The sequence below is a fragment of the Oncorhynchus masou genome, chromosome 15 (assembly GCF_036934945.1).
Source record: "Oncorhynchus masou masou isolate Uvic2021 chromosome 15, UVic_Omas_1.1, whole genome shotgun sequence".
In the NCBI taxonomy this organism is placed as follows: Eukaryota; Metazoa; Chordata; class Actinopteri; order Salmoniformes; family Salmonidae; genus Oncorhynchus; species Oncorhynchus masou.
Window position 1 is genome coordinate 72,507,751 of NC_088226.1, and position 19,494 is coordinate 72,527,244.

Here is a 19,494-nt window from a genome sequence, read left to right on the forward strand (position 1 = left end):
ATACGGTTTGAGTTGAAAGGTCATACTGACTAGGAAGGTTTGTTGTGCTAACTAGTTTTGTCATCTTTTTACAGCAAGAAACGCTTCAAATATGTCCGCGTCTGAAGATTACGAAGAACAAGAAGACACAGCGACCACTGTTCCATCCGTCCTCATTACGAGCTGTGACATTGGCTTTAATGAACAAGATTTGATAAAACGTAAGTAGATGCAGGGTAGCAAAATGGCCTAACTAGCTAACGTTAGCTAGCTTTAATAAAGCGCAAGATCACTCTAACAGGCTGCCTAAATAGAAACACACAAACATGTATTATTGTTCATAGAAGCGGTTCATTACTTACATTGTGAATATGTAGTGAAGTTAGCTACTGTAACTAGTTGCTAAGTAATGTAGCCAGCCAGCACTAGAGCTACCAGCCACTTTGCTGACTGAAGCTAAATATGGGAATAACGTTACAGCTTGTGTGACTGGGAAACATTGAAAAATGTCTGGGTTTTTTTCAGAGATTCTAGGCACCACATCGTTGCCAGAGCCGTCCAAGCAGGAGGATACGGTAGTGTGGTACCCATGGACTATCAACAACAAGTATTACACAGCAGACGTTAGCCTCTGTGTGGTGCCCAGTACCTACCAGATGACCTCGGAGATAGCCCAGTCCATGCAGGCTTTCATTGCTTACTTTGACAGCACAGTGGTAAGTTGTGTGTGTGTGTGTGTGTGTGTGTGTGTGTGTGTGTGTGTGTGTGTGTGTGTGTGTGTGTGTGTGTGTGTGTGTGTGTGTGTGTGTGTGTGTGTGTGTGTGTGTGTGTGTGTGTGCGCGTGCGTGCGCAGTGCATTCAGACCCCTTCACTTTTTCCACATTTTGTTATGTTACGAACCTAATTTTAAAATTGATTAAATTGTTTCCCCGCCCTCAAGTCTACACACAGTAACCCAAAATGACAAGCAAAAACAGGTTTTTAGACATTTTTGCAAATGAATTTAAAAAAGACTGAAAAAAAACTACTGAAATATGACATTAGCATAAGTATTCAGACCCTTTACTCAGTACTTTGTTGAAGCACCGTTGGCAGTGATTACAGCCTGGAGTCTTCTTGGATATGATGCTACAAGCTTGACACACCTGTATCTGGGGAGTTTCTCCTCTTCTTCTCTGCAGATCCTCTCCAAGTTCTGTCAGGTTGGATGGGGAGCGTCTCTGCACAGGTATTTTCAGGTCTCTCCAGAGATGTTTGATTGGGTTCAAGTCTGGGCTCTAGTTGGGCCACTCAAGGACATTCAGAGACTTGTCCCGAAGCCAGTCCTGCATTACCTTGGCTGTGTGTTTATGGTCGTCGAACGTTCCCCCAAGTCTGAGGACCTGATCGCTCTGGAGCAGGTTTTCATCAAGGATCTCTGTACTTTGCTCCGCTCACTTTTGCTTCGATCCTGACTAGTCTCCCAGTCCCTGCTGCTGAAAAACATCCCCACAACTTGATGCTGCCACCACCATGCTTTACCATAGGGATGGTACCAGTTTTCCTCCAGATGTGATGCTTGGCATTCAGTCCAAAGAGTTCAATCTTGGTTTCATCAGACCAGAGAATCTTTTTTCTCATGGTCTGAGAGTCTCTAGGTGCCTTTTGGCAAACTCCAAACGGTCTGTAATGTGCCTTTTACTGAGGAGTGGCTTCCGTCTGGCCACTCTACCTTAAAGGCCTGATTGGTGGAGTGCTGCAGAGATGGCTGTCCTTCTGGAAGGTTCTCCCATCTACACAGAGGAACTCCAGAGCTCTGTCAGAGTGACCTTTGGGTTTTTGGTCACCTCCCTGACCAAGGCCCTGCTACCCCAATTGCTCAGTTTGGCCAGGCGGCTAGCTCTAGAAGGAGTCTTGGTGGTTCCAAACTTCTTCCATTTTAGAATGATGGAGTTCTGCTGCAGAACTGTGTTGGTGCCCTTCCCCAGAACTGTGTCTGGTGCCCTTCCCCAGAACTGTGGTTGGTGCCCTTCCCCAGAACTGTGGTTGGTGCCCTTCCCCAGAACTGTGGTTGGTGCCCTTCCCCAGAACTGTGTCTGGTGCCCTTCCCCAGAACTGTGTCTGGTGCCCTTCCCCAGAACTGTGTCTGGTGCCCTTCCCCAGAACTGTGTCTGGTGCCCTTCCCCAGAACTGTGTCTGGTGCCCTTCCCCAGAACTGTGTCTGGTGCCCTTCCCCAGAACTGTGTCTGGTGCCCTTCCCCAGAACTGTGTCTGGTGCCCTTCCCCAAAACTGTGTCTGGTGCCCTTCCCCAAAACTGTGTCTGGTGCCCTTCCCCAGAACTGTGTCTGGTGCCCTTCCCAGAACTGTGTCTGGTGCCCTTCCCCAGAACTGTGTCTGGTGCCCTTCCCCAGAACTGTGTCTGGTGCCCTTCCCCAGAACTGTGTCTGGTGCCCTTCCCCAGAACTGTGTCTGGTGCCCTTCCCCAGAACTGTGTTGGTGCCCTTCCCCAGAACTGTGTTGGTGCCCTTCCCCAGAACTGTGTCTGGTGCCCTTCCCCAGAACTGTGTTGGTGCCCTTCCCCAGAACTGTGTTGGTGCCCTTCCCCAGAACTGTGTTGGTGCTCTTCCCCAGAACTGTGTCTGGTACCCTTCCCCAGAACTGTGTCTGGTGCCCTTCCCCAGAACTGTGTCTGGTGCCCTTCCCCAGAACTGTGTTGGTGCCCTTCCCCAGAACTGTGGTTGGTGCCCTTCCCCAGAACTGTGTCTGGTGCCCTTCCCCAGAACTGTGTCTGGTGCCCTTCCCCAGAACTGTGTCTGGTGCCCTTCCCCAGAACTGTGTTGGTACCCTTCCCCAGAACTGTGTCTGGTGCTCTTCCCCAGAACTGTGTTGGTACCCTTCCCCAGAACTGTGTCTGGTGCCCTTCCCCAGAACTGTGTTGGTACCCTTCCCCAGAACTGTGTCTGGTGCCCTTCCCCAGAACTGTGTTGGTACCCTTCCCCAGAACTGTGTCTGGTGCCCTTCCCCAGAACTGTGTTGGTACCCTTCCCCAGAACTGTGTCTGGTGCCCTTCCCCAGAACTGTGTCTGGTGCCCTTCCCCAGAACTGTGTCTGGTGCCCTTCCCCAGAACTGTGTCTGGTGCCCTTCCCCAGAACTGTGTCTGGTGCCCTTCCCCAGAACTGTGTCTGGTGCCCTTCCCCAGAACTGTGGTTGGTGCCCTTGCCCAGAACTGTGTTTGGTACCCTTCCTCAGAACTGTGTCTGGTGCTCTTCCCCAGAACTGTGCCTCGACACAACCCTGTCTCGGAGCTCTACAGACAATTCCTTTGACCTCAATGTGGAGTCTCATAGCAAATGGTCTGAATACTTAAGCAAATAAGTTATTTTAGTTTTTTATTTATAATACATTTGCAAACATTTCTAAACCTGTTTTCGCTTTGTGATTATGGTTATAGTTGTGTGTGTAGATCGCTGTATTTAAAAGAATTATAATATGTTTTGTCCATTTTAGAATAAGGCTGTAACGTAGCAAAATGTGGAAAAGGTCAAGGGGTCTGAATACTTGCCGAAGGCTCTGTATATCGGTGGGGTTGGGTACAGCAGGCTGCATCTCAATCGGTGATTCCTCGTGTCCTTGCCTCCTACCTACTCAACCCCCGTCCCCTCAGACCTTCAGTGCATTTTGAGAAGGTGGTGAGAAGGGAGGACCCAACAAGTGTAGGAAAGATATTAATTGAGAGAGCCAAAGACAGACCCGGGTATGTCTATGCTTTAGTAAATCACAGGTGTATTGGCTGGGAACCAAACTGAACCAAATTTGTCCAATGGAAGCTCTCATTTTTTTTGTTTTTGCAAAGCATTTTCCATTGCAAAAAGCTTTGCAAAAAAAAGTCTGAAAGGTTTTGCAACAGTGTGCAACTAATGAACACACCCCAGGTAAGCCTTGTCTCTCTGGGGTCCGACAGAAGGATGGGCTGGAGCGACTGTCTCCCTGGATGTCTGTGGTGGAAGACTTGGCTCCAGAGGTGCTCATCCTGGTCTGTGACCGCGTGTGTGAAAACGGTGAGTGTTACACAACCTGTGTGTGTGTGTGTGAGTACCAGTGTGTGTACCAGTGTGTGCGAATTACGGTGTGTGTGTACCAGTGTGTGCGAATTACGGTGTGTGTACCAGTGTGAGTACCAGTGTGTGCGAATTACGGTGTGTGTGTACCAGTGTGTGCGAATTACGGTGTGTGTGTACCAATGTGTGCGAATTACGGTGTGTGTGTGTGTGTACCAGTGTGTGCGAATTACGGTGTGTGTGTGTGTGTGTGTACCAGTGTGTGCGAATTACGGTGTGTGTGTGTGTGTACCAGTGTGTGCGAATTACGGTGTGTGTGTGTACCAGTGTGTGCGAATTACGGTGTGTGTGTGTGTGTACCAGTGTGTGTGAATTACGGTGTGTGTGTGTGTGTGTGTGTGTGTGTGTGTGAGGGAGAAACTTGTTCCAAAATTGAACTATACAACAACAACAAAATCTCTTCTACAGGTGTCAGTAGACATGAGGCACATCAGTGGTGTTTAGCACACGCCTTTGAGTTGGTAGAACTCAGCCCTGAAGACCTGCCAGATGAGGAAGGTAAGAGAGACAGTTCTTGTGTGCTGTTTTTCAAGTAGCAGAATTGTGAGGCTGACCTGCCCATGATACTGCCTCCCGAGTGGCGCAGCGGTGCTAGCTGTGTCGCTACAGATCCTGGTTCGAATCCAGGCTGTGTCGCTGACTGCCGTGGCTAGGAGTCCCATGAAGTGGCACCACAATTGGCCCAGCGTCGTCCGGGTTACGAGAGGGTTTGGCCTGGCAGGGATGTCGTTGTCCCATCGCGCTCTAGCGACTTCTGTGGCGGGCCGGGCTCAGTCACCAGGTGTACGGTGTTTCCTCCGACACATTGGTGTGGCTGGCTTCCGGGTTGAGTTGTGTCAAGAAGCCGCGGGGCTTGGCGGAGGACGTACAGTCCTCGACCTTCGTCTCTCCTGAGTCCGTTCGGGAGTCTCCCAGTCCCTGCAGCAGAAAAACATCTACACAGCATGATGCTGCCACCACCATGCTTCACTGTTGGGATGGTGCCATGTTTCCTCCAGACGTGACGCTTGTTTCTGATGATCTGAGAGTCTTTAGGTGCCTTTTGGCAAACTCCCCGACCAAGGCTCTTCTCCCCCAATTGCTCAGTTTGGCCATGCGGTCAGCTCTAGGAAGAGTCTTGGTGGTTGCAAACGTCTTCCATTTAAGAATGATGGAGGCCGCTGCGTTCTTGGGGACCTTCAATGCTGCAAAATGTTTTGGTACCCTTCCCCAGATCTGTGCCTCGACACCGAATTGTCTCGGAGCTCTACAGACAATTCCTTCGACCTCATGGCTTGGTTTTTGTTCTGACAGGCACTGTCAACTGTGGGACCTTATATAGACAGGTGTGTGCCTTTCCAAATCATGTCCAATCAATTGAATTTACCACAGGTAGACTCCAATCAAGTTGTAGAAACATCTCAAGGATGATCAATAGAAACAGGATGCACCTGAGCTCAATTTCGAGTCTCATAGCAAAGGGTCTGAATACTTATGTAAATAAAGTATTTCTGTTTTTTATTTGTTAATAAATATGCAACAATTCTAAAAACCTGTTTTCCCTTTGTCATTATGGGGGTGTTGTGAGGTCATTATGGGGGTGTTGTGAGGTCATTATGGGGGTGTTGTGAGGTCATTATGGGGGTGTTGTGAGGTCATTATGGGGGTGTTGTGAGGTCATTATGGGGGTATTGTGAGGTCATTATGGGGGTGTTGTGAGGTCATTATGGGGTATTATGATGTCATTATGGGGGTGTTGTGAGGTCATTATGGGGTGTTGTGAGGTCATTATGGGGGTATTGTGAGGTCATTATGGGGGTGTTGTGATGTCATTATGGGGTATTATGATGTCATTATGGGGGTATTATGATGTCATTATGGGGGTATTGTGAGGTCATTATGGGGGTGTTGTGAGGTCATTATGGGGGTGTTGTGAGGTCATTATGGGGTATTATGATGTCATTATGGGGGTGTTGTGAGGTCATTATGGGGGTGTTGTGAGGTCATTATGGGGTATTATGATGTCATTATGGGGGTGTTGTGAGGTCATTATGGGGTGTTGTGTGGTCATTATGGGGTGTTGTGAGGTCATTATGGGGGTGTTGTGAGGTCATTATGGGGGTGTTGTGAGGTCATTATGGGGGTGTTGTGAGGTCATTATGGGGGTGTTGTGAGGTCATTATGGGGGTGTTGTGTGTAGATTGAGGGGGGAAAAAGAGATTTAATAACAGAATAAGGCTGTAACGGAACAAACCGTGGAAAAGGGCATTACATGAATCAGTGGAAGGCCACAGCTGGAGGTTTTCAGATCAGACTCGGTCAGTTTACCGTCTGTCTGTCTGTCTGTCTGTCTCTGTAATTCCTACCAGATGACTTCCCAGAGTCTACAGGAGTGAAGAGGATTGTCCAGGCTCTCAACGCCAACGTGTGGTCCAGTGTGGAGATGAAGGATGGTGAGATGGTTACGCAATCTTATTTTTATATTGTCTTTATGTCATGTTTTTGAAATTACATTTTTATGGTATTTAAAATATATATATGTATATATTATATTTATATATTCTACTGAACAGATGGGGAGGTGGACAGTAGGGATTGAATTGTAACCACGACAACACAGTAGACCAGCCAGACCACAATCTTTCCCTAGCAGGTGTGGTTTGGTGAAGCGGAGGTTGATGGACTAACTGTCACTCCTATGCAGACTTAGTGTCATCTCCTCAGCGGCGATATGAAGCTTTGCTTCAGACTGGTGCTGCTGGGGAGAGAGAGAGACACTATGGAGACTCTGGTCTAACAGACACTATGGAGACTCTGGTCTAACAGACACTATGGAGACTCTGGTCTAACAGACACTATGGAGACTCTGGTCTAACAGACACTATGGAGACTCTGGTCTAACAGACACTATGGAGACTCTAGTCTAACAGACACTATGGAGACTCTAGTCTAACAGACACTATGGAGACTCTGGTCTAACAGACACTATGGAGACTCTGGTCTAACAGACACTATGGAGACTCTGGTCTAACAGACACTATGGAGACTCTGGTCTAACAGACACTATGGAGACTCTGGTCTAACAGACACTATGGAGACTCTGGTCTAACAGACACTATGGAGACTCTGGTCTAACAGACACTATGGAGACTCTGGTCTAACAGACACTATGGAGACTCTGGTCTAACAGACACTATGGAGACTCTGGTCTAACAGACACTATGGAGACTGGTCTAGCAGACACTATGGAGACTCTAGTCTAGCAGACACTATGGAGACTCTAGTCTAACAGACACTATGGAGACTCTAGTCTAACAGACACTATGGAGACTCTGGTCTAGCAGACACTATGGAGACTGGTCTAGCAGACACTATGGAGACTCTAGTCTAGCAGACACTATGGAGACTCTAGTCTAACAGACACTATGGAGACTCTAGTCTAACAGACACTATGGAGACTCTGGTCTAACAGACACTATGGAGACTGGTCTAGCAGACACTATGGAGACTCTAGTCTAACAGACACTATGGAGACTCTAGTCTAACAGACACTATGGAGACTCTGGTCTAACAGACACTATGGAGACTCTGGTCTAACAGACACTATGGAGACTCTGGTCTAACAGACACTATGGAGACTCTGCTCTAACAGACACTATGGAGACTCTGCTCTAACAGACACTATGGAGACTCTGGTCTAACAGACACTATGGAGACTCTAGTCTAACAGACACTATGGAGACTCTGGTCTAGCAGACACTATGGAGACTCTAGTCTAACAGACACTATGGAGACTCTGGTCTAGCAGACACTATGGAGACTCTAGTCTAACAGACACTATGGAGACTCTGGTCTAACAGACACTATGGAGACTCTGGTCTAACAGACACTATGGAGACTCTGGTCTAACAGACACTATGGAGACTGGTCTAGCAGACACTATGGAGACTCTGGTCTAACAGACACTATGGAGACTCTAGTCTAACATACAGACTGCTGTACAGACACTATGGAGACTCTGGTCTAACAGACACTATGGAGACTCTGGTCTAACAGACACTATGGAGACTCTGCTCTAACAGACACTATGGAGACTCTGCTCTAACAGACACTATGGAGACTCTGGTCTAGCAGACACTATGGAGACTCTGGTCTAGCAGACACTATGGAGACTCTGGTCTAGCAGACACTATGGAGACTCTAGTCTAGCAGACACTATGGAGACTCTAGTCTAACAGACACTATGGAGACTCTAGTCTAACAGACACTATGGAGACTCTAGTCTAACAGACACTATGGAGACTCTAGTCTAACAGACACTATGGAGACTCTAGTCTAACAGACACTATGGAGACTGGTCTAACAGACTCTATGGAGACTCTGGTCTAACAGACACTATGGAGACTCTAGTCTAACAGACACTATGGAGACTCTGGTCTAGCAGACACTATGGAGACTCTGGTCTAACAGACACTATGGAGACTCTGGTCTAACAGACACTATGGAGACTCTGGTCTAACAGACACTATGGAGACTCTGGTCTAACAGACACTATGGAGACTCTGGTCTAACAGACACTATGGAGACTCTAGTCTAACAGACACTATGGAGACTGGTCTAGCAGACACTATGGAGACTCTGGTCTAACAGACACTATGGAGACTCTGGTCTAACAGACACTATGGAGACTCTGGTCTAACAGACACTATGGAGACTGGTCTAACAGACACTATGGAGACTGGTCTAGCAGACACTATGGAGACTCTAGTCTAACAGACACTATGGAGACTCTGGTCTAACAGACACTATGGAGACTGGTCTAGCAGACACTATGGAGACTCTGGTCTAACAGACACTATGGAGACTCTGGTCTAACAGACACTATGGAGACTCTGGTCTAACAGACACTATGGAGACTCTAGTCTAACAGACACTATGGAGACTCTGGTCTAACAGACACTATGGAGACTCTGGTCTAACAGACACTATGGAGACTGGTCTAGCAGACACTATGGAGACTCTAGTCTAACAGACACTATGGAGACTCTGGTCTAACAGACACTATGGAGACTGGTCTAGCAGACACTATGGAGACTCTAGTCTAACAGACACTATGGAGACTCTGGTCTAACAGACACTATGGAGACTCTGGTCTAACAGACACTATGGAGACTCTGGTCTAACAGACACTATGGAGACTCTGGTCTAACAGACACTATGGAGACTCTGCTCTAACAGACACTATGGAGACTCTGGTCTAACAGACACTATGGAGACTCTAGTCTAACAGACACTATGGAGACTCTGGTCTAACAGACACTATGGAGACTCTGGTCTAACAGACACTATGGAGACTCTGGTCTAACAGACACTATGGAGACTCTGGTCTAACAGACACTATGGAGACTCTGGTCTAACAGACACTATGGAGACTCTGGTCTAACAGACACTATGGAGACTCTGGTCTAACAGACACTATGGAGACTCTGGTCTAACAGACACTATGGAGACTCTGGTCTAACAGACACTATGGAGACTGGTCTAGCAGACACTATGGAGACTCTAGTCTAACAGACACTATGGAGACTCTAGTCTAACAGACACTATGGAGACTGGTCTAACAGACACTATGGAGAGACTGGTCTAACAGACACTATGGAGACTCTAGTCTAGCAGACACTATGGAGACTCTAGTCTAACAGACACTATGGAGACTCTAGTCTAACAGACACTATGGAGACTCTAGTCTAACAGACACTATGGAGACTCTGGTCTAACAGACGGACTGGTTAGAGCCTGTAATTCCACTGTGAGGTCTACGCCCGTTGTATTCGGCGCATGTGACTAATGACATTTGTTTTGAGAACGGAGGCAAGAGGTGGCTGGTGTTCCCTTCGTCTTAATCTCACCAGGATCCTCCCCAACTTACTAATAAAATACAAACTAGACTGTTCGCAGGTGTAAGGATCATAGAGCGCTTGTGGATTTATATGAGAGAGTTCTCCTGGCATCCGCCAAACCCAGATTTTTTTTTCTGCCAGATGGTGAAGTGTGATTCATCACTCCAGAGAAGGCCAACCCACTGCTCCAGAGTCCAATGGCGGCGAGTTTTACACCAATCCAGCCGACGCTTGGCATGGTGATCTTAGGTTTGTGTGCGGCTGCTCGGCCATGGAAACCCATTTCAGGAAGCTCTTGATGAACAGTTATTGTGCTGACGTTGCTTCCAGAGTCAGTTTGGAACTCAGTCGTGAGGGTTGCAACCGAGGACAGACTATTGTTACATTGCACGTCAGCACTCGGGAATTCCCGTTCTGTGAGCTTGTGTGGCCCTCCACTTTGCGGACAAGCCGTTGTTTCTCCTCGACGTTTCCACTTCACAATAACAGCACTTACAGTTGCCCTGCGGGCAGAAATTTGACGAACTGACTTGTTGGAAAGGTGGTATTCTATGACGATGCCACGTTGAAAGTCACTGAGCTCTTCAGTAAGGGCCATTCTACTGCCAATGTTTGTCTATGGAGATTGCATGGCCGTGTGCTTGATTTTTATATACCTGTCAGCAACGGCCGTGGCTGAAATAGCCAAATCCACTCATTTGAAGGGGTGTCCACATACTTTTGTATATGTGTGTGCATTTTATGTTTGTTTAAAATATATCTTAAACTGTTTCTTCATATTGGTTATTGATTTGCACATGTTAAAACCTGTTTGACATTGGGCTATTTATCAAAATGTCTCGTCAACAGGAAGCCACGACATCATTTTCAAGTTTTAGGAATAGAAATTTATATTTGTATTGTACTTGAATCGGGTAAAAACTGCTGAATGAGTCAAAAAGAACATGCTGCGATTGTTTGATTTTGATATACCAAAATGGTTTTGGTCTGATTTCTCTGTCTCTCTCTGTCTCTCTCTGTCTCTCTCTGTCTCTCTCTGTCTCTCTCTGTCTCTCTCTGTCTCTCTCTCTCTCTCTCTGTCTCTCTCTCTCTCTCTCTCTCTCTCTCTGTCACTGTCTCTCTCTCTGTCACTGTCTCTCTCTCTGTCACTCTCTGTCACTCTGTCTCTCTCTCAGAACACAGTGGGGGCTTTGGTCTTATGAGCAGCTTGGTGGCCTCCAGACATAACAACCCACGGCCCAGGCAGGATACAGCCCCACCGGTCAGTGAACCAAAGCAGCCTTTATCTAACCTTTCCTCAGGGACCCCCAGCCGTTTCATCCATTTGGCCTGTTCCAACGAGCACACCTGATTCAACATGTCAACCAATCATCAAGCCCGTCTTCTTCAATTAACTACACATTTCTGGCAAAACATTTCGCCATAGTCATTGTTGTATTTTTACAATGGTGTGAATATTCTAAGATTGACAAACCCATTTTTTTTCCCACTTTAATTAATTGTATATTTATTATATTACATAGACCCACAGGTTTGCATTGGTGCTGAATCCTGACTTGTTTGTGTTGTCAGTCCTCCAGTCTGCCAGTAGAGGGAGTAGTAGACAGTGGGGAGTCTCACAGGACTGAACCCAACCGCGACAACCCAGACACAGAGGTTGACACCATAGTAGGTGAGTGAACTGGTTACATTTTAGGAGACGCTGTTTTCCAGAGAGACTTACAGTTGGTGCGTTCATCTGGAGATAGCTGAGGGAGAGGAAGCTAAACTTTGTCTCTAAAAACCCATATCGGCGGTCGGCGGGGGTTGGTTGACTGTCGGCGGGGGTTGGTTGACTGTCGGCGGGGGTTGGTTGACTGTCGGCGGGGGTTGGTTGACTGTCGGCGGGGGTTGGTTGACTGTCGGCGGGGGTTGGTTGACTGTCGGCGGGGTTGGTTGACTGTCGGCGGGGTTGGTTGACTGTCGGCGGGGTTGGTTGACTGTCGGCGGGGTTGGTTGACTGTCGGCGGGGTTGGTTGACTGTCGGCGGGGTTGGTTGACTGTCGGCGGGGTTGGTTGACTGTCGGCGGGGTTGGTTGACTGTCGGCGGGGGTTGGTTGACTGTCGGCGGGGTTGGTTGACTTGGCGGCGGGGTTGGTTGACTTGGCGGCGGGGGTTAGTGGACTGGCGGTGGTTAGTGGACTGTCGGCGGGGGTTGGTTGGTGGACTGTCAGCGGGGGTTGGTTGGTGGACTGGCGGCGGTGGTGGACTGGCGGCGGTGGTTGGTTGACTGGCGGCGGGGGTTGGTTGACTGGCGGCGGGGGTTGGTTGACTGGCGGCGGGGGTTGGTTGACTGGCGGCGGGGTTGGTTGACTGGCGGCGGGGTTGGTTGACTGGCGGCGGGGTTGGTTGACTGGCGGCTGGGGGTTGGTTGACTGGCGGCGGGGGGTTGGTTGACTGGCGGCGGGGGTTGGTTGACTGGCGGCGGGGGTTGGTTGACTGGCGGCGGGGGTTGGTTGACTGGCGGCGGGGGTTGGTTGACTGGCGGCGGGGGTTGGTTGACTGGCGGCGGGGGTTGGTTGACTGTCGGCGGGGGTTGGTTGACTGGCGGCGGGGGTTGGTTGACTGTCGGCGGGGGTTGGTTGACTGTCGGCGGGGGTTGGTTGACTGTTGGCGGCGGTGGTTAGTGGACTGTTGGCGGCGGTGGTTAGTGGACTGGCGCCGGTGGTTAGTGGACTGTCGGCGGGGGTTGGTTGACTGTTGGCGGCGGTGGTTAGTGGACTGTCGGCGGTTAGTGGACTGGCGGCGGCGGCGGTTAGTGGACTGGCGGCGGCGGCGGTTAGTGGACTGGCGGCGGCGGCGGTTAGTGGACTGGCGGCGGCGGCGGTTAGTGGACTGGCGGCGGCGGCGGTTAGTGGACTGGCGGCGGCGGCGGTTAGTGGACTGGCGGCGGCGGCGGTTAGTGGACTGGCGGCGGCGGCGGTTAGTGGACTGGCGGCGGTTAGTGGACTGTCGGCGGCGGTTGTTAGTGGACTGTCGGCGGCGGCGGTTAGTGGACTGTCGGCGGCGGCGGTTAGTGGACTGTCGGCGGCGGCGGTTAGTGGACTGTCGGCGGCGGTTAGTGGACTGGTGGCGGTTAGTGGACTGGTGGCGGTTAGTGGACTGGTGGCGGTTAGTGGACTGTCGGCGGCGGTGGTTAGTGGACTGTCGGCGGCGGTGGTTAGTGGACTGTCGGCGGCGGTGGTTAGTGGACTGTCGGCGGCGGTGGTTAGTGGACTGTCGGCGGCGGTGGTTAGTTAGTGGACTGTCGGCGGCGGTGGTTAGTTAGTGGACTGTCGGCGGCGGTGGTTAGTGGACTGGTGGCGGCGGTGGTTAGTGGACTGGTGGCGGCGGTAGTTAGTGGACTGGTGGCGGCGGTGGTTAGTGGACTGTTGGCGGCGGTGGTTAGTGGACTGGCGGTGGTTAGTGGACTGTTGGTGGTGGTGGTTAGTGGACTGGTGGAGGTTAGTGGACTGTTGGTGGTGGTGGTTAGTGGACTGGTGGTGGTTAGTGGACTGTCGGCGGTGGTGGTTAGTGGACTGGTGGTGGTTAGTGGACTGGTGGCGGCGGTGGTTAGTGGACTGTTGGTGGTGGTGGTTAGTTAGTGGACTGTTGGTGGTGGTGGTTAGTGGACTGGTGGTGGTTAGTGGACTGTTGGCGGCGGTGGTTAGTGGACTGGTGGCGGCGGTGGTTAGTGGACTGGTGGCGGCGGTGGTTAGTGGACTGTTGGCGGCGGTGGTTAGTGGACTGGCGGTGGTTAGTGGACTGTTGGCGGTGGTGGTTAGTGGACTGGCGGTGGTTAGTGGACTGTTGGTGGTGGTGGTTAGTGGACTGGTGGTGGTTAGTGGACTGTTGGCGGCGGTGGTTAGTGGACTGGCGGCGGCGGTGGTTAGTGGACTGGCGGCGGCGGTGGTTAGTGGACTGGCGGCGGCGGTGGTTAGTGGACTGGCGGCGGCGGTGGTTAGTGGACTGGCGGCGGCGGTGGTTAGTGGACTGGCGGCGGCGGTGGTTAGTGGACTGTTGGCGGCGGTGGTTAGTGGACTGTTGGCGGCGGTGGTTAGTGGACTGTTGGCGGCGGTGGTTAGTGGACTGTTGGCGGCGGTGGTTAGTGGACTGTTGGCGGCGGTGGTTAGTGGACTGTTGGCGGCGGTGGTTAGTGGACTGGCGGCGGCGGTGGTTAGTGGACTGGCGGTGGTGGCGGTGGTTAGTGGACTGTTGGTGGTGGCGGTGGTTAGTGGACTGTTGGTGGTGGTGGTTAGTGGACTGGTGGTGGCGGTGGTTAGTGGACTGGCGGCGGCGGTGGTGGTGGTGGTTAGTGGACTGTTGGCGGCGGTGGTTAGTGGACTGTTGGCGGCGGTGGTTAGTGGACTGTTGGCGGCGGTGGTTAGTGGACTGTTGGCGGCGGTTAGTGGACTGGCGGCGGTTAGTGGACTGGCGGCGGTTAGTGGACTGGCGGCGGTTAGTGGACTGGCGGCGGTTAGTGGACTGGCGGCGGTTAGTGGACTGGCGGCGGTTAGTGGACTGGCGGTGGTTAGTGGACTGGCGGTGGTTAGTGGACTGGCGGTGGTTAGTGGACTGGCGGTGGTTAGTGGACTGGCGGTGGTTAGTGGACTGGCGGTGGTTAGTGGACTGGCGGTGGTTAGTGGACTGTTGGCGGTGGTTAGTGGACTGTTGGCGGTGGTTGTTAGTGGACTGTCGGCGGTGTTGGTTAGTGGACTGGTGGTGGTTAGTGGACTGTTGGCGGTGGTTGTTAGTGGACTGTCGGCGGCGGTGGTGGTTAGTGGACTGGTGGTGGTTAGTTTGAGTGTCGGCGGTGTTGGTTAGTGGACTGTCGGCGGCGGTGGTTAGTGGACTGTCGGCGGCGGTGGTTAGTGGACTGTCGGCGGCGGTGGTTAGTGGACTGTCGGCGGCGGTGGTTAGTGGACTGTCGGCGGCGGTGGTTAGTGGACTGTCGGCGGCGGTGGTTAGTGGACTGTCGGCGGCGGTGGTTAGTGGACTGTCGGCGGCGGTGGTTAGTGGACTGTCGGCGGCGGTGGTTAGTGGACTGGTGGCGGCGGTTAGTGGACTGGCGGCGGCGGTGGTTAGTGGACTGGTGGCGGCGGTTAGTGGACTGGCGGTGGTGGTGGTGGTTAGTGGACTGTTGGTGGTGGCGGTGGTTAGTGGACTGTTGGTGGTGGTGGTTAGTGGACTGGTGGTGGCGGTGGTTAGTGGACTGGCGGCGGCGGTGGTGGACTGGCGGTGGTTAGTGGACTGGCGGTGGTTAGTGGAGTGGCGGTGGTTAGTGGAGTGGTGGTGGTTAGTGGAGTGGTGGTTGTGGACTGTTGGTGGTGGTTAGTGGACTGGCGGTGGTTAGTGGAGTGGCGGTGGTTAGTGGAGTGGCGGTGGTTAGTGGAGTGGTGGTTGTGGTGGTTAGTGGAGTGGTGGTGGTTAGTGGAGTGGTGGTGGTTAGTGGAGTGGTGGTTGTGGAGTGGTGGTGGTTAGTGGACTGGTGGTGGTTAGTGGAGTGGTTGTGGACTGTTGGTGGTGGTGGTTAGTGGACTGTCGGTGGTGGTTAGTGGACTGTCGGTGGTGGTTAGTGGACTGTCGGTGGTGGTTAGTGGACTGGTGGTTAGTGGATGATAGATTCTGAGTATAAAGACGAGTGGCCATTTTTAAACAATTAAATGTATGGAATCTGAAGCATATTGATAAGGATAATCCCATTTTAGCCGACGTTTTATCCCAAGCGACTTACGTAGTCATGCATGCATACATTTCTCTTATGGGAAGGGCACAAGCGGGAATCGAACCCGAGCGCCAAGCTTCACCAGCTGTTCGCAGAGGGTCTTCAGTACGTGTTTCCTGCCTGTAGATCCCATGCTTGACTTGGACATCCAGGAGCTGGCGAATCTGACGGCTGGGGACGCAGACGTGGAGAACTTTGAACGCCTCTTCACCAAACTGAAGGAGATGAAAGGTACCTGGCAGAGACGCTGTGCACTACTGGCACCCTGTTCCCTATACAGTGCACTACTGGCACCCTATTCCCTACACAGTGCACTACTGGCACCCTATTCCCTACACAGTGCACTACTGGCACCTTGTTCCCTACACAGTGCACTACTGGCACCCTGTTCCCTACACAGTGCACTACTGGCACCCTGTTCCCTACACAGTGCACTACTGGCACCCTATTCCCAAATAGTGCACTACTGGCACTCTATTCCCTACATAGTGCACTACTGGCACCCTATTCCCTACACAGTGCACTACTGGCACCCTGTTCCCTACACAGTGCACTACTGGCACCCTGTTCCCTACACAGTGCACTACTGGCACCCTGTTCCCTACACAGTGCACTACTGGCACCCTATTCCCTACACAGTGCACTACTGGCACCCTATTCCCTACACAGTGCACTACTGGCACCCTATTCCCTACACAGTGCACTACTGGCACCTTGTTCCCTACACAGTGCACTACTGGCACCCTGTTCCCTACACAGTGCACTACTGGCACCCTGTTCCCTACACAGTGCACTACTGGCACCCTATTCCCAAATAGTGCACTACTGGCACCCTATTCCCTACATAGTGCACTACTGGCACCCTATTCCCTACACAGTGCACTACTGGCACCCTGTTCCCTACACAGTGCACTACTGGCACCCTGTTCCCTACACAGTGCACTACTGGCACCCTGTTCCCTACACAGTGCACTACTGGCACCCTATTCCCAAATAGTGCACTACTGGCACCCTATTCCCTACACAGTGCACTACTGGCACCCTATTCCCTAGATAGTACACTACTGACACCCTATTCCCTACACAGTGCACTACTGGCACCCTGTTCCCTACACAGTGCACTACTGGCACCCTGTTCCCTACACAGTGCACTACTGGCACCCTATTCCCTCCACAGTGCACTACTGGCACCCTGTTCCCTACACAGTGCACTACTGGCACCCTATTCCCTCCACAGTGCATTACTGGCACCCTGTTCCCTACACAGTGCACTACTGGCACCCTATTCCCTAGATAGTACACTACTGGCACCCTATTCCCTACACAGTGCACTACTGGCACCCTGTTCCCTACACAGTGCACTACTGGCACCCTATTCCCTCCACAGTGCACTACTGGCACCCTGTTCCCTACACAGTGCACTACTGGCACCCTATTCCCTCCACAGTGCATTACTGGCACCCTATTCCCTACACAGTGCACTACTGGCACCCTATTCCCTACACAGTGCACTACTGGCACACTATTCCCTACACAGTGCACTACTGGCACCCTATTCCCTACACAGTGCACTACTGGCACCCTATTCCCTACACAGTGCACTACTGGCACCCTATTCCCTACACAGTGCACTAGGCACCCTATTCCCTACACAGTGCACTACTGGCACCCTATTCCCTACACAGTGCACTACTGGCACTCTATTCCCTACACAGTGCACTACTGGCACCCTATTCCCTACACAGTGCACTATTGGCACCCTGTTCCCTACACAGTGCACTACTTGGCACCCTATTCCCTACACAGTGCACTACTGGCACCCTATTCCCTACACAGTGCACTACTGGCACCCTATTCCCTATATAGTGCACTACTGGCACCCTATTCCCTACACAGTGCACTACTGGCACCCTATTCCCTACACAGTGCACTACTGGCACCCTATTCCCTACACAGTGCACTACTGGCAGATGTTGGCTCAATTGTAAATTATCTTAAATGTAGAGTGTGCTTTAGAGGTTTCTGATTGGATCCAGCGTGCTTTAGAGCGGTTTTCTGATTGGATCCCGGCCTTGGTTGTCATTGACAACCTCTGTATATTACAGAACAATGTCATGCGACGTTGACGGTCTGTTTTTCTCTCTACAGATAAAGCTTCATGGTTACCTCCTGACCAGAGGAAACTTCATGCCGAGAAGGTAGCTTCACCCCTAAACACACCATTTTAAAAATGTTAAACCCCATTTTATATTTTTATCGAATTATATTCATACCTGGTTCTTCTGACTGTCAGTGTCAAACTGTAAATGTCCTCTGGTCATCTGTGTCGATTTTGTGTTTCCTCATCCTGTCCTGGGGGAGGACCAGGACTAATAAACCCTGTAATGGGTGTGAATGTCCTCTTGTCATCTGCCAAATGCCTGAAACCTGATTACTTGCTCTGCAGGTTGCCAAGGCGTTTTGGACGGCCATCGGAGGAGACCAGGATGAGATAGAAGGCCTGTCGTCAGGGGAGGAGAGTTAAAGGGAGACTGAGGAGTCACGCTCTTCCTTCCTGTCCCCAGCCCTCCCCTTCCTGTCCCCAGCCCTCCCCTTCCTGGGGCTCCTCTACTTCCTGTCCCCAGCCCTCCCCTTCCTGGGGCTCCTCTACTTCCTGTCCCCAGTCCTCCCCTTCCTGGGGCTCCTCCCCTTCCTGTCCCCAGTCCTCCCCTTCCTGTCCCCAGCCCTCCCCTTCCTGGGGCTCCTCCGCTTCCTGTCCCCAGCCCTCCCCTTCCTGGGGCTCCTCTACTTCCTGTCCCCAGTCCTCCCCTTCCTGTCCCCAGCCCTCCCCTTCCTGTCCCCAGTCCTCTCCTTCCTGGGGCTCCTCCCCTTCCTGTCCTCTCCTTCCTGTCCCCAGTCCTCTCCTTCCTGGGGCTCCTCCCCTTCCTGTCCCCAGCCCTCCCCTTCCTGGGGCTCCTCCCCTTCCTGTCCCCAGCCCTCCCCTTCCTGTCCCCAGCCCTCCCCTTCCAGTCCCCAGCCCTCCCCTTCCTGGGGCTCCTCTACTTCCTGTCCCCAGCCCTCCCCTTCCTGTCCCCAGCCCTCCCCTTCCTGTCCCCAGTCCTCTCCTTCCTGGGGCTCCTCCCCTTCCTGTCCCCAGTCCTCCCCTTCCTGGGGCTCCTCCCCTTCCTGTCCTCTCCTTCCTGTCTCCAGTCCTCTCCTTCCTGTCTCCAGTCCTCTCCTTCCTGTCTCCAGTCCTCTCCTTCCTGTCTCCAGTCCTCCCCTTCCTGTCTCCAGTCCTCCCCTTCCTGTCTCCAGTCCTCCCCTTCCTGGGGCTCCTCCCCTTCCTGTCTCCAGTCCTCCCCTTCCTGTCTCCAGTCCTCCCCTTCCTGGGGTTTTATTCACTAGGAAGCAAACAGAACAATAGGAACTTTTTTATTTTTTGTTGCAAAACATTTCACGTTGTAAAATGTTTCTCTACGTTGTTAGACTAATGAATATACGCCTGGTCTGCTCCCAACTCAGGAACTGTGGACGATGGAGTAGAGACTGGGACTCTGGCCAGGTTGAAGAGAGGGGAGTGCTTATCGTCATATTATCAATTATTAGTTTGTCTCTTCCACATTTATTTGTTTATTTTGTGACACTATCAAAAAGCTAGCTTGGTTCCCAGATCTGTTTAGTGCCATCTTCCCAACCCAATGACCATACTGAAGGAGCTGGCAAGTCCGGACAAACATCTGGGCCCAGGCTAGTAAACGCTGTGGGGTGTCCAGTCTGCCCAGGTTCAGGAAGAGACTGAGAAGACTGGCTGTTCC

The 19,494-nt window shown here is 51.8% G+C and overlaps 1 protein-coding gene across 1 annotated transcript; it reads left to right on the forward strand.

Moving 5' to 3' along the window:
* The first annotated feature begins 5 nt into the window (after nucleotides 1-5).
* On the forward strand, nucleotides 6-18,708 carry aagab (alpha and gamma adaptin binding protein). Its single transcript, XM_064990197.1, has 10 exons — nucleotides 6-200; nucleotides 505-695; nucleotides 3,922-4,018; nucleotides 4,487-4,576; nucleotides 6,427-6,510; nucleotides 11,133-11,218; nucleotides 11,530-11,629; nucleotides 15,827-15,931; nucleotides 17,849-17,898; nucleotides 18,147-18,708. The coding sequence occupies exons 1-10, from the start codon at nucleotides 92-94 to the stop codon at nucleotides 18,222-18,224; spliced, it is 990 nt and encodes a 329-aa protein (XP_064846269.1). The 5' UTR covers nucleotides 6-91; the 3' UTR covers nucleotides 18,225-18,708.
* The last annotated feature ends 786 nt before the right edge of the window (nucleotides 18,709-19,494 follow it).